The sequence below is a fragment of the Myotis daubentonii genome, chromosome 20, assembly GCF_963259705.1.
Source record: "Myotis daubentonii chromosome 20, mMyoDau2.1, whole genome shotgun sequence".
Lineage (NCBI taxonomy): Eukaryota > Metazoa > Chordata > Mammalia > Chiroptera > Vespertilionidae > Myotis > Myotis daubentonii.
Genome location: NC_081859.1, coordinates 3,820,766 through 3,842,878, shown reverse-complemented (window position 1 = coordinate 3,842,878; position 22,113 = coordinate 3,820,766). Strand labels below are relative to the sequence as shown.

Sequence of the window (22,113 nt, the reverse complement as noted above, 5' to 3'; positions counted from 1 at the left end):
CCACTGAAAACACGACCCGGTGCCGCCCTGCCTTCCCTGCTGTGTACGCAGCTCCGTGCACACGCCCCCCGCTCCGCCCTCAGGACTCGGGGTGCACTGCTCCTCTCCCGGGGATACCGGGGGGTTCCTGCCGTCCCCGCTCCTCTCGGAAGACCTCCATACGGGTTCCTATTTTAGGACCCTTACATACCCTTCACAGCACCCATCACACTGGACTGCAATGAGCTACCCTCCTCTCGAAACCCGTCACTACACACAGGGCCAGGCCTTCCTCGCCCTGTATCCCAGGGTCTGACACACTTACAGTGGGTGCTCAGTAGTATCTGTTTAATGAATAACTAATGAGTGAAAGAACAAATGAGTGAGACAGGAAGAGAGAAAAGGGGAGAGGTAACATTTATTTAGTAACAGCTTCACTGAGGTATGATCCACTCCTGTAAAGTGTACAGTTCAGCTGTTTTTAGTTATTTATTTCTGGGTCAGTTAATTTGCAAGGTAACTTACAGGGAAAGATACTGAATTGGAGACTGACAGAAGCTTAGTTTTTTCTGACTTTATTAAGAGAAAAGTTATAAGAATACAGAGTATTATTTTAAATATGTTATTTAAAGTCAGTAGCATACATTTAAATGAAAAGATACAAGCATGCAGATGGGAATGAGAGATGTTTATGAATCTGAATGCATGTTCCTCTCTTCATTGAAATGCTTACCTGCAGTGTCTACAGCGTGTGTCTTCGCTGGTGCCCAGTCCTGCAGCAATTCCTGTGTGTGTGAGGTTCCTGTGCGTGTCTGTGACTGTGCATGTGGTTTGTTGTCTCCTGTAGGTGGGGTGAGGGCTGAGGGGTGGCAGGGTTGGGGTTTCGAATGCCATGACCACCGCTTTCTTTCCCGGCAGTCTATCTAAATCTTGGGTTCACTTTACTCCACAGGAATGAGGAGTTCGGTTGTATTTATGTCTTCTCTTTTTCAGATGGAGCTGGCCATGCCACAAGTAGTAAAGAATAAAGCTGTGGATATAAAAGAAGTATTTGGAACAGCATGTTCCACTGTAACCATATCAACAAACACTTATTAGGGCAGGCCCTGTTCTAGGGGAGGCAGAGTAACCCGGGCCTGGACTCTCTGGGCACCGAACTTGAGCCGGTTTGAGGGAGTCAGGCACAAACATGGGGAACTGTAACGTAAGACATGAACAGGGATAGGACACGAGCTAATGTCATGGAGGATAAAGGGATGTCAAAGACAGGTGACCTTATTTTTCTCACCGGAAGTCACGGTGGGGGCACCGTGTCCACCATGGGGGCAGCCCCACAAGATCCGGGACACAGGGCTGCTGCCCTGCTGGGCCCTGGGCCCTGGGCCCTGGGGGTGGGAGGGAGGGAGCAGATGGTTGGAAAGGGTGGGGGAAGGTGTCGCTGGGACCGACTGACTTCTGAGTCTGAGGTCCTCGCAGGACTCAGTGGGACCGCGGAGTCAGGGAAATTGTGAGGCCAGGGCTCAGATGTGGATGTCACTGAGGATGACAGCAGTGAAGGGCCCTGTGAGGCCCGCCCTCACGTCCGGAGGCAATCAGGTGTGTGTGTGTGTGGGGGGGGGGGTCCCGTAGGGCCTCCTTAGTCACGGTGACATCTGTCTGCCTGGCGAGGGACGCCTGTGTGAGCGCTGTACCTCCTCAGAAGTCCTGCGACTTGTAGCCAGCGCAGTCGCTTCCGATGTCCCACTCCATCCTCCGGAAGAAGTGGACCATGGCGCTCTCCGCCAGCAGCCCGCACACGATGGCCGAGAAGGACAGCTTGCGGCGGGTGTTGAGCGTCACTGCAGAAGCAAAGGCACGGGACACGGGTAAGTTTTCAGAGAGGAATGACATGACGCTGTCATTATTACGTGAGACGTAGATGACGGGGTGTGAAGGGGATCGTTTGGTGAAGCTGTTTTTAGAAAAACTCTTATTTGTTCTTATTAACTTATGCTGCTACATACTCCCCCTTTCCCAGCTGCAAACCTTTTGAGAGAACCAAAGCAGCGGCTCATAACAAAAATACTCCTGAAGTCAAGACACAGGTTCCCATTAATATTAAAAGGGAAAAGAAAATACAGATTCTAAGGTCATCAAGGAAATAGCAGAAAAAATGGGTACTTTTGGCTTTACAGGTGACAAGACGATAAGCATGATGATAAAAAGGGCTCATTTATTTTTATTTTTTTTTAAATATATTTTATTGATTTTTTACAGAGAGGAAGAGAGAGAGATAGACAGTTAGAAACATCGATGAGAGAGAAACATCGATCAGCTGCCTCCTGCACATCTACTGGGGATGTGCCCGCAACCCAGGCACATGCCCTTGACCGGAATCGAACCTGGGACCTTTCAGTCTGCAGGCCGACGCTCTATCCACTGAGCCAAACCGGTTTCGGCAAAAAAAAAGGGCTCATTTAAAAGAGCACTTCTCACAAGACACACAGAGTGGCTTCTCTGTCCCTTTGGTGGAGCAGGAATTGTCCCTGCTCGACAGCTGCCTGACCATGCGAATCTGGGCAAGTCATTCATAAAGTGGAGACAACAATGGCTGCGCTGCTAACCCCACAGGACAGAGGCAATGCATAGGAAGAAAACATTCTGAAAGCTACATGTACCATGTGGTGAAACTGAACACATACTGAATACGTGCTATGTAGAACGCACTATACAAACGGTAGGCATTGTTATCATTCTATAAAGATTTCCAGGGTTTAACAGGTCATATAAAAACTGTGATCTAGAAATAAAAGACTATTAGCTTTTTTAAAAAGTATATTTTTACTGATCTCAGAGAGGAAGGGAGAGGGGGAGAGAGATAAAAACATCAGTGATGAGAATCATTGATTGGCTGCCGCCCGCACAACCCCTACTGGGGATCGAGCCCACAACCCGGGCATGTGCCCTGACAGGGAATCGAACCGTGACCTCCTGGTTCATAGGTCACAGCTCAACCACTGAACAACACTGGCCGGGCAAGGCCTAGAAGCTTTTATATGGTGGAAAGCTGAGAAGACAGACATACCTCTGATTGCCTGAAAATTTGATGTGAGGACAAACAGTTTGATGAGTCTCAGGCACAGTGGTGTGTACTCATGTTCCCAGATGACAGCTGGGATCAGCAAGAGCTTCCCGTAGCTGGATAACAGCAATGCCTTCAGCAGCAAGACGAAGTTGGGGTTCTTTTTCGTCGCGATGGTTCCGTCTATCCATAGGAAGGTAAAGATGCCAATAAAAAAGGCAGCTTGTTCTAAGAAGGAAATGGGAAATGAAAATCTTAACCAATGTCCCAATCCAAAAACACCATATCCCCATGAAAGCAAACCACAACCCCAAAGTACTACGAATTATCAAGAACAACTGTTTTTCCCCTTTCATTTTTTTTGCCTTTTGTAGCAAATCCTGCTGGTATAATTTTGGAAATATATCTCAACAATTCTTTCTTTCTTTCTTTTTTTTTTTAAATCCTCCCCTGAAGATATTTTTTCCATTGATTTTTAGAGTGGAAGGGAGGGAGAAAAGAAAGAGAGAGAGGCAGCCAGCCAGCCAGACATTAATTGGTTGCCTCCGACCAGGGCTGGGGATCAAACCTGCAACGGAGTTATGTGCTCTTGACCTGAAATTGAACTCGAGACCCTTTGGTCACAGGTTGCCGCTCTAACCACTGAGCCAACCCGACCCGGGCTCAATCTGTTTTTATAAAGATGGGGCCCAGGTCATTTTCAAAATGGAAAATGAGAACTTAAATTTAAGGATTTTATCAACAATATGATGTCTCAAAATATTTTATGAAACTCTTTATTCTGATAACATCCATCAGATGGATAAAGACCATTTAATTGACGGTATTTCCATACCATGAGTGTGGTAACAAAAAAGTAAAGAAAACAGATAATTTAGATAAACTCATTTAGCAGGTTAACGGTAGAACTGAAAATTAGGTCTCAAGTCCTATATTAACTGGGTCCTCTTACCATGCGCCTTATTTTCAATCACAAGCGCAAGTGCTAGTTAACTAAATATAGAAAGCATGACACCCGGCCAGCCGTGGCTCAGTGGTTGAGCATCGACCTATGAACCACGAGGTCACGGTTCGATTCCCCATCAGGGCGCGTGCCCGGGTTGCAGGGTCCATCCCCAGTGTGGGGCGTGCAGGGGGCAGCCAACCCATGACTCTTTCTCATCATTAATGTTTCTCTCTTTCTCCATCTCCCTTCCTCTCTGACATCAATTTTTTAAAATATATTTTATTGATTTTTTTACAGAGAGGAAGGGAGAGGGATAGAGAGTTAGAAACATCAATGAGAGAGAAACATCGATCAGCTGTCTCCTGCACACCCCCTACTGGGGATGTGCCCGCAACCCAGGTATTTGCCCTTGACCGGAATCGAACCTGGAACCCTTCAGTCCGCAGGCTGACACTCTATCCACTGAGCTAAACTGGTTAGGGCTCTGAGATCAATTTAAAAATAAAAAGAAAGAAAGCACGGCCTGTTCCTACCCAGAGAAGCAATGGCAAACATTCTGTAGAAGTCCCACTCCTTGGCGTATCTGATAAAGTCGTCGGGATCGGTGTTCTGGCTGGAATCTTGCAGCTGCCACCACCGCAGGTACGCTTCGCAAAGCAAGCAAAATATGCAGAGCTTCCCGTGCATCTGGGAGTCAAAGACACAGCAGCAGCCAGTCAGGGAAAGAAGCGCTTTATACCAACGGGGACCGACAGTGTATGTAAACGTTCTTTGATTCTGTTCACAATTAATTCTTTTAAAATGCAAAAGCATCACCAAGTAAAGTTAGGAAATTAAAAAAAAAAAAAACTGTCACAACTTACGTTTATTTTAGTATTGAAGAGAATATGCCTGTAGGCCTGGGCTTTGCACAAAATAGCATTAATCAAAATGATAACAGGATCATACTCAATATATTTGTCTACAGGTTTCTGGCAGGATTTCTGAAATGATGCAAAAACAATATTAGAACAAGCAAATTCAGACATTCTGAAATTTTAGGGGGTTTCAAAATAGCAGAGCCTCTTCCGGACTTGCACAGCACTGAGGCCACACCAGCATTTATGTAAATACATGTCCATCCCAACACCAACTGTTCATCTATTCAAAACACGGTTTCAGAAGTGACTAAAAATAATCTTCCAGGCTAGAAACATTAACTTTTTAATCTCACATTTAAGAAGCTAAAAGGATGTTTGATTTAAAGACTGATTTTAGTAGGAAAGTTTGCAGGAATCGTTATACATTTACAATGTACTTTCACTGATAAACTTGCCTGTTGGCCAGATGGTCCCAACTTTGTGGTTCTTGAAACATGATTTGGAGAAAAGCGTTCAGAAAAGTAACCCCGCACCCAGAGCTTCTGAGAGCTACAACTGGGTAAAGAATGTGGTACAAGGCGTGGCTCAGTGGTTGAGCGTCCACCTGTGAACCAGGAATTCACAGTTCAATTCCCAGTCAGGGCACATGCCTGGGGTTGAGGGCTCGATTCCCAGTGTGGGGTGTGCAGGAGGCAGCCGATCCATGATTCTCTCTCATCATTGACTAGAGGCCCAGTGCACAAAATTCTTGCATTGGGGGGGGGGGTCCCTCAGCCCAGCCTGCACCCTCTCCAATCCGGGACCCTTTGGGGGATGTCTGACTGCCGGGTTAGGCCCGATCCGGCAGTTGGACATTCCTCTTGCAATCCGGGACCGCTGACCCCTAACTGCTCACCTGCCTGCTGGCCTGCTCGCCCCTAACTGCTCTCCCCTGCCGGCCTGGTCGCCCCTAACTGCTCGCCTGCCTGCCTGGTCGGCCCTAACCACTTCTGCCTAGGCCCCTGCCACTGTGGCTTTGTCTGGAAGGACGTCCAGAAGATGTCTGGTCTAATTAGCATATTACCCTTTTATTAGTATAGATTATTAGTATAGATGTTTTTATCTCTCCCTCTCCCTTCCTCTCTGAAATCAATAAACACATATTAAAAAAACAAAATAAGTAGCATCTCTGGTCTTCCAGTCTCATTCATACGAAGAGAACCTAAACATGGGTTATGGGGTGTACGAATGCTAACACTTGTCTATCAAAGGGAGCATATCTAGAAATAAAAAACGGCTTTAGTGTGAACCCAAATGTCGACCTAATCCGCTCTTTTTAATTTCTCTGCACAGCACCTACAATCCATGTCCGCCGGATTAGGTCTCACCCGCAAACGTGACTGACCCCTAAGAGAACAGCAGTGTGCGGTAGTGAGTTCCCCGTCACGACAGGTATTCAAGTACAGGTGAGACAGACTTCGGCCGGGTCTGCCGAGCATCCCGCTGAAGATCCTGACACTCGATTCTCATCACCCTAAAAAGCTGGTACAGTTGGTCCCCACATCTCGCCACCCCATTTTCTCCCCGAGGACCCCCCCACACCGGACTACTCACGCAGATGGTTATCTTCAGCACCCCGTGGTTATAGTCTCGGTACAGCTCCTTGGCCTCCTGGTTGCACTCGATGCACCTGTACTGGAAGGAGGCCGAAGCGGCAGGAGGAGTGGCTGACACCTCTTCGGGGTTCCCCTTGCCCGCTGTCACCCCCTCGGGACTCTCCTTGCCGGGCCGCAGCCCACCCCGCCCACCAGTACCCATTTCTATGCCACCGAAGCCCAGAACTTCCGATTCAGTGCCGGGGGCAGACGTCAGAAGCCAGACCGGAAGGTCTTCGCCGCGCGGTGCTTGCTGGGATTTGTAGTCCCATTACCTGAAAGGGGCCCCGAAGCTGGTCCGGCGGGACTACAATGCCCAGCAGGCAATGCCACTCTCCCCTCCGCCCCTTCCCGCCGCCCACCTGCCGGCCGCGGGGTAAGTCTGGGAGGCCGCGGCGCGCGGCGAGGGCCGCCGCACATGCGCCGTGAGGGAAGATGGCACCTGCCGGCTGCCGCTGCCGCTGTTGCTGCTGCTGGGGAGACGCCGCGGGCGCCGCGGCCGTCGCTCGGCGCGGGCTGGTGCTGCTGCTGCTCGCGGTCCTGCCCTACATGCCGGGCGCGCTGGCCACCGAGCACTACACGCCGCTGTCCCTGCTCAAGCAGGAGCTGCAGCACCGGCAGCAGGAGGCCCCGGCGGGCGGCGGCTGCAGCCCGCAGTCCGGGGACTGGGGGGACCAGTTCTCGGCCGAGTGCGGCGGTGAGTGGGCGGCGGCGGCGCGCGGGCGTCCGGGTCGCCGCGGGGCCGGCGGGGCTGTGGGGGCTGCGGGCCGGGTCCCCCCAACCCCGGCCTCTCCGCCGCCGGCCGCGGCGTGTGCTCCTGCGCGAGCCGGCTCCGCGCGGTGTCCCGCCGGGGCCGCTTCCAGCCGCTCGCACCCTCGCCGCCGCGCGCCCTCCTCCCATAGCCGCCCTGGGAGGCCGGTGAATGGAGCCAAGAGCCGGCCGCAGGCTCCCGGGCCAGGGCGGTCTCTCCCGAGGCCAGCAGCTGCGGAAAGGGTGGAGGAGGAGACGGCTGGCGGCCCCTCGGGTGCCGTGGGAACCCGGGAGGGACTGACGGGCGGAGGGGGACGGGGCCCGGGCCCGGAGCAGGGATGCCTGGCCCGCGTTAGGCCTGGAAATCGGGTGTCCCGACCCCCCGGGCTGTTGATCGTATGAAACAGCCTCTGCCATCCGATCCCTGGAAGGAAAGAGGGGAACCGCACAGCGAGCCCTTCTTATCTGCTTGTCGGCATCTGGCTTCCGGTTGTTGCGGGTTGACCTGTGACCTGTCTGGTGTCGCCCCGAAGGTGAAAAGGGCCCCGCGGGCCCCGAGCCGACGTGAGAGTCGGAGCTGGAGCTGGAGCTGCGCGCGCACTGGGGAGCCGGGGAGCCGGGCCCCCCATTCATTGCGCCGGGGCGCGCTTGGCCTCTGGGGAATGGGCTCCCGAGAGATGCCGCCGGGGCAGGATGTAGTCCGCATGCAGGTTTTGTGTCCAGGTTCTGTATTGGATGCTTTCACCCTGCAGCCACCTCCCTCCCTTCCCTGCCCCCTTCCCTGCAGTGAGTCGCCTTAAGGCTCACTTTTCAAAGGTCTGGGTCCACCTCCTTCCCTTTTATGAAGTGGCTTTTACGGCCTGAGAGCACTGCTCTTGGGCATTCTGTACCTGGAAGACAATAGTATTTTTCTTTTTGGTTGAGATGAGATGTCAAGATTAGCACACACCGGTTTCCCTTTAGCACAGCCTGACTTCCTGGAGGAAGTCAGGGGTATGTGACTTGCTTATTGTGAAGCCACAGACTTTGGCTAGCAGACAGCCCACATAGCAGGGCCAGCCTGGCCGAGTGGGGGAGAAAGGAATGGGTTTTATACTCTGTCGCTCTCTGGGAATCCGAACAAGCGAATGGCCTGTCTTCGCAAAATTGTCTCCCCTCTAAGGGGAAGACACTGTTACCTGATTGCGGGTTTTTTTTCTCTTCTTCTTCTTCTTCTTCTTCTTCTTCTTCTTCTTCTTCTTCTTCTTCTTCGAGTGCGGCGAGGGAAATGAGGGAAGTGAGAAACCGCTGAGCTATCTGAGCGCTTGCGGTGTGCCCCGTGTGTTGTCAGAGCTCGGGGTGGGTCTGCCTCTTCTCTTAGTCGATTGGAACACCGGTGACTGCGGCATTGAATGGTAGTTCCTGTCTCAGAGGAAACCCAGGCACAGTGAGATCACCCCTTCCTGCGGCCCCACAGCTGCCAGAGGAGGAGCCCAGGTGGTGAGGCCCCGGATAAAACCCCGTCTGAGCACTAAGTGTTTGTAGGTAGCAACAACACACGTCTGTAGTATTTACTAGCAAACAGTATATGTCGTGTACATCCTCATTCCCCTTCCCGCCTATAGTATAGCTGGGTGACGCTCACTGGCTGGAGGAGACCCAGATGCTAGGCAATGGAAGCTACAAATGGATTTATATTATGCAATCAATTGATATTATGAAATGAATGGATATTATTGATCCAGGTGGCACATTTTATCCTGTAGCATCAGGCTTATGCCGGTATGCACCTCCCCCCCAATAAAAATAGATGTGGGTTTTCTTTTTTTAATATATTTTTATTGATTTCAGAAAGGAAGAGACAGGGAGAGAGAGAGAGAGAGAGAGAGAGAGAGAGAGAGAGAGAAACATCCATGATGAGAGAGAATCATGGACCAGCTGCCTCCTGCAAGCCACACACTGGGGATCGAGCCCACAACCCGGGCATGTGCCCTGACTGGGAGTTGAACCGTGGCCTCCGGGTTCATAGGTCAGCGTTCAACCACTGAGCCACGCTGGCTGGGCAGATGTGAGTTTTCCTAAATTGGCATGTAGAGGAATCATCCTGGCCATCCCTCCATTCCCTCACGAGTAGACACCATTGTCTAAGGTTCTCTGCTTGGGAGGGTGCACACTGCCCTGGGAGGCTTGGAGCATAACTTATTTCAGTGTTTCACTTTCAATGTTTCACTCGTCTCTCCCCCAGGCAGTACTTCCTTTCTTAGCTTGGAATTTTAAACATGCTGTTGCAGATGAGCAGCTCGAGCCTCTCAGCCGGCCTCGCGGGCTGACATGCATGTCCCAGCAGCTGCTGACAGGTGCTAAAGGGCCTTTGCCACTGAAGACGTCAGACAGTTACCAGAGTCCCCTGTTGGCACTACCGGGGGCTCCCGCTGGCTCCGTGGCTTCCCTGGCTGCAGAATGTGCCCATGTGGTGGAGACGCTGGGGTGTCTCATGTCTCCCTCCTTCCCCTGGACAAGCAGGTGGATGGATGCTGGGCCCTTTGCAGCCATCGCCAGCCCCTCTCTGTCCTAAGAAGAAAAGGTGTGGGAACCAATTCAGGATTTGCAGTGAACTCGGTCACAGCCCGAGGGGCTCATGTTCTATATCCAGAAGCCCCATCGGATCCACATCAGGGTCTAGATTCGTTCCAGAGTCCAGAACTACTCCCGTCTTCAGCATCAGACAGACCTGCCCTCGCCAGCTAGCATTCAGCTCTGATCCTGATCAAGTCCATAAGACTTAAAGATGGCCAGTGCAGCCCTAGCTGGTTTGGCTCGGTGGATAGAGTGTGGGCCTGCGGCCTAAAGGGTCCCAGGTTCAATTCCGGTCAAGGCTGCAGGCTCGATTCCCAGTGCGGGGAGAGGCAGTTGATCAATGATTCGCTCTCATCATTGATGTTTCTATCTCTCTCTCCCTCTCTGAAATCATCAATAAAATATATTTAACAAAGAAAAAAAAAGGTGGCCAGTACAGATGGTAACTTCCTTAACTGAGGGACCAGTTGTTTAAATCAATGAAATCGGTCTGATCGCCCACAGTACTTTGATCTGCAGTGCCTTGGAGGTGATAAGGAATCAGTGGACGGGAGCTTTTATAATGAGAGCTATTTCCTTTCTTGTTCTGGCTATGAGGAAGTTAACCAAATTTTGGCAACTGCAGTAACCCTTACTATTAGTATATTTGCTCAATCCTTTTTTTCTCTCCTTGATCCTGATTTTGTGTGTTTGTTGACATATATAATTTTGTGACAAGTCTCTTCGGATTTTTTAAAAATATATTTTTATTTCAGAGAGGAAGGAAAAAAGGGAGCGAGAGATAGAAACATCAATGATGAGAGAGACTCTCCGATCAGTTGCCTTCTGCACGCCTCCTACTGGGGATCGTGCCCACGACCTGGGCATGTGCCCTGAGAAGGAATCAAACCGTGACCTCCGGGTTCATAGGTCGACACTCAACCACTGAGCCACACCGGCCGGGCCTGCTTGCAGCTTTTGCCTTCAGTGCGCTCTCCTTGTACCCGGGATATCACTCCCCCTTGTCTTCCATCAGCACGCCCCTGGCTGTAGCAGCTCCCCTCTTGGAAAAAGCAAGCAGCAGCGACAGGACCAGGGTCTTTCCAGCCACAACCTCATCTCTGCAGAATTCCTCAAAGGAGATGTTCGCGTGCTCTGCCTCCACGTGTCCAGGGCTCTCTTGAACCTGCCCCAGTCAGCTCTGTTGGGGAGGAAACATTTCTCCTCTACCCTTCCAGGTTCTTCTGAAATCGACATGAAACAGATCAACAGGAGAAAAACAATGTAATTTTGTCTGTAAGGGGGGGCTCCGCAAGGACCGAAGCCCATAGGCGGTCAGGCGGGCAGTGGAGGCTTAGCTGCCATCCTGAGCTGAGAAGAAAGGGGCGGGGGCCGGGACTTCAGAGGTAAAGAGGGCTGGTCACGGAGACGGGAAGAACAATTGTGTGGTAAACGGCTGTTCCGTGCAGAGACCCAGGGACGCAGAGGGGACTGAACCAGCAGGTCTTGTCAGTTTCTCTCCCAGTTGAGGACACTCGGCTCCCAGTCTGTCGCCCTTCCTAGTAATGGCTCTCTCCCGGCTGCTACAGGCCCTCCGTCTAAACAATGCTAGGCCGTTGAGGGAGAGGCAAAGAAAAACCTCTGCTTCTTGTCTCTGCACCCAAATGCTCCTCTCAGGCGGCCGTGGGTGAGGCGGGGAGGAAGGAGCGGGTGGCATTGCTCTGCCAGCCCCTGTTTACTGCCAGCACCCAGCGCCGGGGAGGGAGTGGTGGCAGCTGGACCCTGGACTTTATTGACGTGGTGCCCGTGAGTGCAGATGTGGCAAGGCTCGGCTGTGCTCTTTCCTCGTTTTGTGACCTTGAACGTGCCCCTTCTTGCTGAGCTTACTTCCCCACGTGTTCAAGGAGCCCAAGGTAACGATCAAGTTCACGTCGGCAGCTCTTATCTGTTCTGCCCGGAATTTATTTCCTACCTGCAGGCCAGGCAGCTTCCAGCCCGCATCGCACAGGCTCTCGACTTAAAGGTCGCCCTTCCCTCAAGGACTGCCCTTCCTCCTAAACTTCCCATTTCAGCCAGCGGCACCCATTCTCTTCCAGCTGCACGAAGCCGGTGCCCTGTGCCACTTGCCATGCCTGTTTTTTTAACTTCATGTCTGAATGAAATATTAATGTCAGGATGAGCAGGAGTGCATATTGTCACTCGTGTTACTGAGCACTTTTTTGAGGTTTTATCTAGTGCCAGAAGATGCCAAATGAGTATAAATATTTAAAAGACCTTGATGTAGTTACATGTCGACGATACCGTTAGTCACTGAGTGAATCGAGATGGTACTAGAGCTGCTGAGAGTTCAATAATGTGGGCACAGAAAATACTCAGCTCCAGCCAGTGAAGACGACGGCAGATGTACGGGGTGCTTATCTCTGCCTGGGACCCCCGCCCCCCTTCACCTGTGAAATTCTCAACTTCCCTCTCCCTTCACTGGTCAGTGGCACAGGCTCCAGGAAGTCCCGCCTCCCCTGCTTGCCCAGAGTGGGGCCATGGAGGCCCTCCCATGTTGTAATATGTAGCGGTACTTCATTCGTTTCCAAGGCTGAATACTGTTCTTGTCTGAGTTCCTGTTTTCAGTTCTTTGGGGCGTATACCGAGGAGTTGAGTGATGGGATCATGTGCACAGCCTGTGTTTAACTTTTTGAGGAACCACCAAGCCGTTTCCCACAGCGGCCACACCGTTTCCCATCCCCACTGCAGCGCACGAGGGTTCTAGTTTCTCTGATCCTTGCCAACACTTGAGATTGTCCATTTAAAAAAAAAAATGATGGCCATCCTAGCGGGTGTGAAGTGGTCCCTCGTGATTTGGTTTGCATTCCCTGATTAATAATGAGGTAGAGCATCGTTTCATGAATGCAGTGTCCATTGCTACATATTCTTTGGAAATTTGCCTATTCAAAACCTTTGACCATATTTTTTTTAAGTTGGGTTGCCCTTTGCTTGTTGAATTTTAGGAGTTATTTGTATGTTGTGATATGAGACCCTCCGTGCATATCTTGGAACGTTAGGTCCCCCGGCCTGGCTTGTTCTCCTTTTTGTGATTTTTTTTTTTAATCTGTGGTAAATGCTGCAGGTGGGAGAGGGCAGTGAAAGGGCCTTAGCAACTAAACTGATCCCATGTTTGCGGTGGGACTAGCGTTGGACTCGTACTGGTTTGCCCTGTTGGCCTTGGATAAGTTCTAACTTGCCAGAACCGCGTCTCGGCGTCTGGGAAGTCTAGCTGGCTTTGGTCCTTTTCAGGATGGCCGTGAGGACGGCCACGAAGGGGTGTGCACGATCCTGGACACTGTAACGCATGCACACAGCTGTCAAGTGGACTAGACACTTATCCTTACTTTGGTTTTGAGGATCCTTCACATTCCAGTTCCCAGCTGAGCCGCTAAGAGCCCTGCATTTAAGGCGCGGAGAGTAACAAGGCCTGCTTGCTTTTCAGAGTCCTCCTTCCTGAACTTCCACGACTCGGACTGCGAGCCCCGGGGATCGCTGCCCTGCGACTCTCTGCTCTCCCTCAACACGGAGAAGATCCTGGTACGCATCCTCTGCCCACGCCCTCTGTGTGTGATGCGCATCCCCGAAGGTGCAGGTCCCTGCTTATCAACCAGGGGTTGAGCCCAGTGGGCCTGTGGGCATAAGACGAAGATCGTGCATCTGTATTGGGTCACATGAGTTATTGTGACTTAGGAATTGGATGGTCGGTCACTCGGACCTAGGACATGTCACTGTGAAGTCCTCAGGGATGAAAGGGCGTCAGGAACCTTATTTCTAGGCGCCTCGTGTGTTTGAAAGTAGAGTCTAATCTCATTTTCCCAGCCTTCGGCTGTGTGGGGATCTTGTATATATGTCTGTACTTTTAATTTTTGTTTCTTTTTTAAAAATCCTTATTGTTGAAAGTATTATGTATGTCCCCCTTTTTCCCCAGTGACCCCCTCCAGCCCGCCCCCAGCCCCAGGCCTCCACCACCTGTCTCTGTGTCACATAGGGGTTATGCATATGTGCATACAAGGTCTTCGGTTGATTATCTCTTCCCCGCCTTCCCTCTGAGCTGTGTCTGTATGTTTTATCAGCCCACCTAAGTGTGCAGGAGAGCTCTCCACTCGGGTGAGCGCACAGCACTGGCACCGTCCGTCTGCGTCCGTCTGTCTGTCCACGTTAGCATGTGTCCGCGGCCCCTCTGCCTCGAGGTGGGGGCTCTGCCTGCTATTCACACTTAGTTCCATGAAGCCGAGTTCCTCTTCCGGTGCCCACGGTTCCCATCTTTTTTCTCCAGGCCTTTCCCTTCAACATCCACCTGGATACTGCTTTTTCCTCTTGTCGGAAGTTCCACTGTAGGACACTCTTTCTTTCCCAAACAGAGCTTTGCCTTTTCCTGTGAGAACTACTGACGATAGGAAGGAGTTGCAAACCAGAGGACGATGAACTAACTGACTTGGCCTCACTTGGTGCCTAGCAACCAAACTGACACCTGGACGCTTGATTTAGACTTGTCCAAGACCAGACTGGGCTGTCTCACAAGGTAGTGAGTGGGCCATGGAGGCCAACGGCAACCAGAGATTGGATAATCCCCACCGTGGACAGACGATTAGATGCTTAGAGAATGACGAAACTTCTGATTGATAGTGATTCAGATGCTTTCTACTAGCTGGCTTTCCAGTTTGAGATGGCCCTATGAGTTGTGTCCTCATAAGAAGAGGAAATTTGTGCCCAGCCAGTGTGGCTCAGTGGTTGAGCATCGACCTATGAACCAGGAAGTCACAGTTCGATTCCCGGTCAGGGCACATGCCTGGGTTTTGGGCTCGATCCCCAGTAGGGGGTGTGCAGGAAGCAGCTGATCAATGATATTCTCTCATCATTGATGTTTCTATCTCTCTCCCTCTCCCTTCCTCTCTGAAATCAATAAAATTTTATGAAAAAAAAGAAATGAATCTACCCTGCCCACTTCTGTTACAGACTTTAATGTAATAAACAGTTTTAAGTCAGGAATGCTCTTCAGTCTACTCTTCTTCATGGGACTTCATTTCTGCTCTCTCCCACATTTTTTTTGCACAAAGCCTTGACAAATGGCAACCTCGCACTAAATGCCAGATGAAATTAATAAGGCTTCTTCAGTATTCAGAGAATTATTTATAGCCTCCTTTTCTCGGCTCGAAGCAATGCATTAAGCAGAAAAATCTTTTGCATCTGTGCGCTGCCCTCAGTCATCTGACAAAGAGGAGGGGCCATTGCCCGGTCACCCCCGGATGTGCGCACCCTCCTGTGCTTCTGTCCCGTGTTGTTAAATGTGCTGTTTCCTCACGAAGCCTGACGTGGTCGCCAGGGGCGGGAGCTCCCAGCTCAAGGAGAGAGCTGGCTGAGCTGCTCTCATCATTAAGGTTCTGCTGGAGGAAGTAAAGTGTAGAACGTCCCCGTCCTGGTAGAATTCTCTGGTGTCTCTTTCCTTCTGGAGTCCTGGCTCGAAGCGAGAACTGACTCCTGAGCTGCGGTGCCCTCTGACCTGTGTCTTTTTACTTGTGTCTTAACCAGAGGTCGCTTATTCTTGATCTGTTTTCTGGGCAAACCAAATACCGCCCTGTATCTGAACGTACCCCTGGGTTTGGAGGGTCTCGGGTGCCCGTGGACCTACCTCGTTACCCTGTTTGAGAAGGAAGCTCATCGCGGGGATGAATCCCAGTCATTGGCTAAGCAGCACGTACATTAGTCAGAAGAGTCTCCCACGTGTAATTATTTGGCTGGAATCTATGGAATATGGGGTTAAAAAAAAAAAAGAAGAATTGAAATAATGGGGATGTCTCCAGATTCCAGTCCTAGAGTTTTGCCAAGAGCCACGGGTCGTCTTAGCTTTTCCTGTCTGTGGGTGTGTGTACCAGGTTTGATCCTGTCTTAGGTGAATCCGGTAGGAAGTTGTCACATTAATGTGAACCCCGTAGGCTTAGTGTGTCATCGTTTAGCGTTGACAGCCATTCCTGGGGAAGTAGCAGCACTTTATCAGACACGATTTGTCTCCAACACTTGGTGGAGTCCTCATTCTGTGGGCTGGACCGATGCTGCTTATGAAATCATCCCACTTACAAGCTAACATATCATCTGTTTTCCCCCGGCCCCACTTTTGTTTTGAGTCCTGCCAGATGTGCGTGTGTCCGCATGGATTCCGCGTGGGCCATTCTCCTGCCTTACGGGGAGGGTCATGTTCATCACTTGGCCATGCTTTATTCAATGGATTGTCTTGTTTCTTGGTCAGATTTTGTTGGTCCTTCTACAGTGCCAGCTCTGTACAACGTGTAGCTCTTATTTCTAAACTGTGTCAGGGTTTAAAAGCAATGTCCTGTTATCAAGACCCACTGAAGAACTGGTCACTAGAATGTGATGTTTGCAACACAGCTGAGGTCATTAAACGGTCCCTGGAGACGCAGAGAGCGTTGAGGCCGCCAGCGAGATGAATCCCTTCGGAGGGGAAAGGTCTGGCTCTTGGACATGGAACCACCAGCAATCGGGGGAGGAAGCACATGCGTTACCCGCAGATGGTGTCCTTGACGTACACAATCGATGTGACAGAGTGACAATTTATTGCTTCTATAAATTCAGTGTAGCTTTACTTTTCCAAAGATGGGTTTTTATGATGTTTTCATCTCTGATAAGCTAACGTGTGTGTCTGTTCGTTTTTTTATTTCAGAGCCAGGCCAAGTCTATCGCAGAACAGAAGAGATTTCCGTTTGCTACTGACAACGACAGCACAAATGAGGAGTTAGGTGAGACTTCCGTCGGGGGTGCTGTAGTTTTCCCCTCAAATCTGTGATTACGCGCAGAGCCGGTAGGCAGGATGGAGAGGTAGAGAGCACGGAGACCGACAGAGACGGGCTCTGCTGGTGCGAGTGGTCTGATCTGTGCGAGTCCATGCATCGTAGCATAAAAGAAAGGAATGATCAGGAAGGACTGTTCCAGCCCGTGCTTCTATGGAAATTAATAATTATGGGAATGAGTTCCTAGGAACTGTTACTCATTAAAAGGTCGTGGGTAGTCATCAAGTGTGAACAATGTAGAAGTGAAAGCAGAAGGGAACCACGCCTACTCCCGCCTTCTGTGTAGTAAAAAGGGTAGGTGTGGGTTCACTCGCTCATAGGGACAGTCATCACCACGGGCTGAGAACGTGGGTGGAGGAAGTTGAGTTTATTCAGATCGGCAAGCGGGTCGTGCAGTTGGCTTGTCCAGGGCGTGTTTTAAACAGGCGGGCTGGCCCGTGTCTGGTAGGCTTTTGGGTGTGTCTTCTCATTCCCTGGTCAGCTCACCCTTGAAGGAGAGGAAATAGTTCGAGATACAGGATTGAACCGGTCAGCGGGGCAGACCTCACAGGAGCACATGCCTGCTCGGGGCACCTATACAACGATTTCCTACCTAATCCTATATAAGAAAGCGGTAATATGCTAATTAGACAGGGCGGCGGAATGACCTTCCAGAACAACCTTCCGGAATGACCAGTGGGCTGGGCCGCGAGGCAGCTGGGGCTGCAAGGGCCAAGCCCCTTGCATGAATTTCGTGCACCGGGCCTCTAGTTTACATGTAACCATTGTATGCTTTCTGCGGCCATGCACATTGTATGTGAGGACCAAGCACTTCTTGTCTTGCCTCCTTTTCTCTGGGGGTGCCGATGATTGAGAGTTGCCCACTTTGAAAGTATTAATCACTTTTTGGTGCTATTTTTGGAGCAGCCTTTGACAAGGAATGACCCTTTAAGGCCCAGATTTGGTCTTTTCCGAAGTCCTCATCGAGGAATTGAAACCATTCTTGTATTCCAGGCCAGTGCCCAGCAGCTCCGCTGCAGCTTGTGTATTTCCCTGGAAGGTGTTGGTTTGCAGGGGTCCGGAGCCGAGCTGGGCAGCCTGGTTCCTGCGTCTCATTCACTGCACGTTGTCTTTGGACAGTTTGTTTAACGACTTTACGCTTGTCTGTAAATGGAGATGATAGTCTTACCTGCCTCATTGCAGTAAAGAGTCAATACGTTAGCGTGTATCAGTGCTCAGGGCAGGGCCTTGCATGTGTTAAGAACGCAGTACGTCACTGTTATTGCTGTTTGTTGCTTTTCCCTCTGATATGACTGGCCCTCACCAAAGACGTCTTTGGTTATCTTGTTACCTGATGCGACTATCTGAATAGCATCCACTGTTCTGCTGGATACAAGTTTGACCTTAATGTGTCTTTTCAAAGACGTTAGTATAAAAATAGTCCTTTGTTTTATTTTTATTTTTATTTTGGAGAATGCCCTCAAAAACTCTTGTATTATTATGATGCTCAATGTTTTGGACCTTTGCTTTTCTCAAGTTAGTTATAAAGATGATTTAAATCTCTTTCTGCATTTAATGTTTTCCTGCATGTAAGCGTTTTGCTACTTTTTAACTGTCAGGAACTTTAAGTTCTAATGACAGTAAAAGTTTTAGTTGCCCATCTTCTTGAACACCTATGACATCTTAGAATTAAAGTTGCAGTACAGCTTTTTTTTTTTTGCAAAGAAATATACTATTATATTGAATGAGGAATATTTTTTTCAGGTGTATTTGGGGATGTACATAGTTTGGGCAAGCATTATAGATGGAAATATAATATATAATATTAAAATTTACCTGAACAGTTTGATCAAAACTACTCATTCTTCACTAGTGTAAATTTTGAGTAGTGTTTTGACTGTATTTTGGATAGGAGAGGTAGAAAAAAGACTATCATTTCATTGCAATCATGTGAATTATTTACAGTTAAGTATTATGTTAATATATGTTAATTTGAGCCTCTGTTTTTGTTCTTATTAGGTAATTGGTAGTAAATTTAGCACCCCTAGGAATCGAGATTTGTGATGTTCTTTGGGTATTTCTCATGACTTTCACAGTAAAATCACATGTTATGTGGATATTATTCAGGGTCATTACCAGTTCTTTTGAGATATAGATAGGAAGGCTCATAAAGGTTATTTGGTATTTGAAAGTGAGTGATGGACTTGGAAAAAGATAATTACTTCTTGTAGGGAGATGTTTTATAGATGGCTTTAATAATTTAAATCCAGATAAAACTAGGAGACTGATTAGCAAGTGCTGAGTGGTAGAGGAATTCGATTACATCTTATTAATGTCTAGGGTTTCTTTAACTGCTTCTAGTCCTTACAGCTGCCTTTTAAGATTCAGTAAAGAATTTTCGTCTGAGATCCTTTATTCTGTCCTTTAATATTTTTTTTTTTTTTATTTTTTTTTTAATTAAATCTTTATTGTTCAGATTATTACATTTGTTCCTCTTTTTTTTTTCCCCCCATAACTCCCCTCCTCCCAGTTCCCGCCCCACCCTCCGCCCTCACTCCCCACCCACTGTTCTCATCCATAGGTGCACGATTTTTGTCCAGTCTCTTCCCACATCTCCCACACCCCTTTTCCCCCCCAAGAATAGTCAGTCCATTCCCTTTCTATGTCCCTGATTCTATTATAATCAACAGTTCATTCTGTTCATCAGATTATTAATTCACTTGATTCTTAGATTCACTTGTTGATAGATGCATATTTGTTGTTCATAATGTGTATCTTTACCTTTTTCTTCCTCTTCCTCTTCTTAAAGGATACCTTTCAGCATTGCATATAATCCTGGTTTGGTGGTGATGAACTCCTTTAGCTTTTCCTTATCTGTGAAGCTCTTTATCTGACCTTCAATTCTGAATGATAGCTTTGCTGGATAAAGTAATCTTGGTTGTAGGTTCTTGGTATTCATCACTTTGAATATTTCTTGCCACTCCCTTCTGGCCTGCAAAGTTTCTGTTGAGAAATCAGCTGACAGTCGTATGGGTATTCCCTTGTAGGTAACTGAGTTTCTTTCTCTTGCTGTTTTTAAGATTCTCTCTTTATCTTTTGCTCTTGGCATTTTAATTATGATGTGTCTTGGTGTGGTCCTCTTTGGATTCCTTTTGTTTGGGGTTCTCCGTGCTTCTTGGACCTGTAAGTCCATTTCTTTCACCAGGTGGGGGAAGTTTTCTGTCATTATTTCTTCAAATAGGTTTTCAATATCTTGCTCTCTCTCATCTTCTGGCACCCCTATAATTCTGATGTTGGTACGCTTGAAGCTGTCCCAGAGGCTCCTTACACTATCCTCGCATTTTTGGATTCTTTTTTCATTTTGCTTTTCCGGTTGGATGTTTTTTGCTTCCTCGCATTTCAAATCATTGACTTGATTCTTGCGCTCCTCTGGTCTGCTGTCGGGCGTCTGTATAATATTCGTTATTTCAGTCCGTGTATGCTTAATTTCTTGTTGGTTCCCCAATATAAGATCGAGGGTCTTATTAGTTTTCGTGTAGATCTCATTAAGTTTATCGACAGCTTCTAAACAGTTCTTGAGAGACCTTAAAAGTGTGGTTCTGAACTCTATTTCTTCCATTGACAATTTTGTCCTGTTTCTTTGTCTCCGCATTTTGTTATGCTTCCTTGGTGCACCCCCTAGTGGTCTTTGTTCGAAGTCTTATAGTTAAATCTTGATTGTTGTAGCTAATTCCAGGGAGGGTTTGACCTCCAGGCCAAGTGGCTATGAGAATCAGCTGTGTCAGCAGTGAGAGAACTTCTGTCCTCTAGGGAGGTGCTAATCTAGCCTTTGCCTGAGGCTATCGGGCAAATGGTTCTGTGCTGGGCTTGGGCGGGGCGGGTCGCACAGGATCAACAGGGTGGGCCAGAGAGAGCAGTTATGGCGGCTCTCAGTCCTGTCCCCAGGGGCTCTGCCTCTCTGAGTCCCAGCACCCGCTGCAAAGCTCGGAGAGAAAGCTGCACTCGTCGCTCTGACCGAAGCCAGACAGTCCCGCTTCTCCCGTTTGAGTCTGGGTCCCTAAAGACTCGCCCGGATCTGGTGCTCAGAGTCTGCGACTCCCTCCCGATTGAAAACAACAACCGCGCCCTCCGCCGCCAGCCCGCTCCGCGCACTCCGCACCTCAGAATTTGACTTCAGCACTGCGCCTCCTCTGAGTGTCCCTGTGCGTTTCTCTTTCCTCCTAGTTGTAGGACTTCCACTCAGCCAGCGTTCCTGTGGTTCTGGGTGATGTCCGTTCCGTGTTTTAGTTTCACTTTTGAAGTAGTTGTTCAAAGCAGCAAACTCCGGCGTTAACCTATGCCGCCATCTTGGTTCTCCCTCCTTTAATATTTTTGCATTTTTTTCCCACAGCTATTGCTTATGTGTTGATTGGCAGTGGTCTCTATGATGAAGCAATCAGGCATTTCTCAACAATGCTTCAGGTAATTTTTCCTCTTAATTATGTAATTTCAAGTTCATAGTCATGACAAAAATACGGACTCACGCATCGTTGAAGTGTTGCAGTAATCCGTCTATTTAAGGGTTAGAGCCCAGGAAATCAGCCCTGACTGGGAGCACTTCCTCGGTGCAGGCCTCGTCCTGGGTCTCGTTCCCTCCGCAGTGTCACTGTACATGAGGAACGGGAGGCCCACCCTTGGGTGGCAGATGGGCCTCAAATGCAGGTTTAAGAAGACAGTCATTAGCGCCTCTCCCGCGGGCGTGGGCACTGGTGCTTCTTGGAATCCAGGTGTTTGCTTTCTGTGCAGGAATTGCTCTCAGTGGTTAAGTCCCACTCGTGGATTTGTTTCTCACTTTTAATTATGAGACGCCTCCGTGGGATTATGGGGCCTTGGATGATGGATGACTGCGCTAAAATCTGGTTAAGGAGAAATGCTTAAATACGTAGTTGCAAAGGGACCCTTCATGGAGCCCAACGTGGTTGGCCTCATATGTCCCATCATCATTTAACCATATTTCTGTAGCTACGTCCCCATTTCCGATGGCTGATGTAGAGGACGGTGAAGAACACGTGGACTTCAGAGTTAGAGATACTCAGGTTCTAATCCACTTAGCTGCTCACAAGCAAGTTACTTCACCTCCTAGATTATGGGGATATAACTACCTCCAAAATATTCCTGTTAGTCCTAAATGCAATATCCTACAAAGTACTTCGGATCCAGTACTTGGCCCACAGTAAATGCTCAGTAAATTTTAACTGCTCACAGCACCGTTCTGGCATATTTATCTGTGCTGATACAGTAAGGGCCAATCGCTAGTTTACAATCCAGTACATAGACTTAATTTTAAGAAAATAATTTTGAATTTTTCTGCTGTGCATGTGTTTTCTCTTTTTTAAACATGGGTTTGGTTATGTTGATAACCCTATCTTTGCTCTCAAAAAAATTGATGGTATATTTTTTAGTTATTACTTTAAAGTCCCCAAGGAGCTGTGCGTTTGGGTGGACATATGGGATAATATTCTTCAGTAGAGTTTACAGTACAAAGGAT

General features: G+C 49.0%; 2 protein-coding genes across 8 annotated transcripts in view; one reads left to right on the top strand and one right to left on the bottom strand.

Moving 5' to 3' along the window:
• Positions 1-538: 538 nt before the first annotated feature.
• Positions 539-6,866, bottom strand: ARV1 (ARV1 homolog, fatty acid homeostasis modulator). Of its 2 annotated transcripts, XM_059677502.1 has the most exons (7): positions 6,590-6,866; positions 6,440-6,559; positions 4,850-4,969; positions 4,520-4,673; positions 3,044-3,268; positions 1,671-1,817; positions 539-1,009 (listed from the first exon to the last, which is right to left on the bottom strand). In XM_059677502.1, the coding sequence occupies exons 1-6, from the start codon at positions 6,641-6,643 to the stop codon at positions 1,675-1,677; spliced, it is 816 nt and encodes a 271-aa protein (XP_059533485.1). In that variant the 5' UTR covers positions 6,644-6,866; the 3' UTR covers positions 539-1,009; positions 1,671-1,674. The 2 variants fall into 2 exon arrangements, with proteins under 2 accessions (XP_059533485.1, XP_059533484.1); XM_059677501.1 differs by having other exon boundaries at positions 6,440-6,866.
• The window catches only part of TTC13 (tetratricopeptide repeat domain 13), a 45,793-nt gene continuing 30,542 nt past the window's right edge, over positions 6,863-22,113 (top strand). For 5 of the 6 annotated variants that reach the window (XM_059677500.1, XM_059677499.1, XM_059677497.1 and 2 more), the window contains exons 1-4: positions 6,864-7,177; positions 13,247-13,341; positions 16,481-16,556; positions 20,977-21,047. In XM_059677500.1, the coding sequence (XP_059533483.1) occupies positions 6,916-7,177; positions 13,247-13,341; positions 16,481-16,556; positions 20,977-21,047 (504 nt within the window). In that variant the 5' untranslated portion in view covers positions 6,864-6,915. Of the gene's footprint in view, positions 7,178-13,246; positions 13,342-16,480; positions 16,557-20,976; positions 21,048-22,113 lie in introns of all 6 variants that reach the window. The other variant, XM_059677498.1, reaches the window with a different exon arrangement.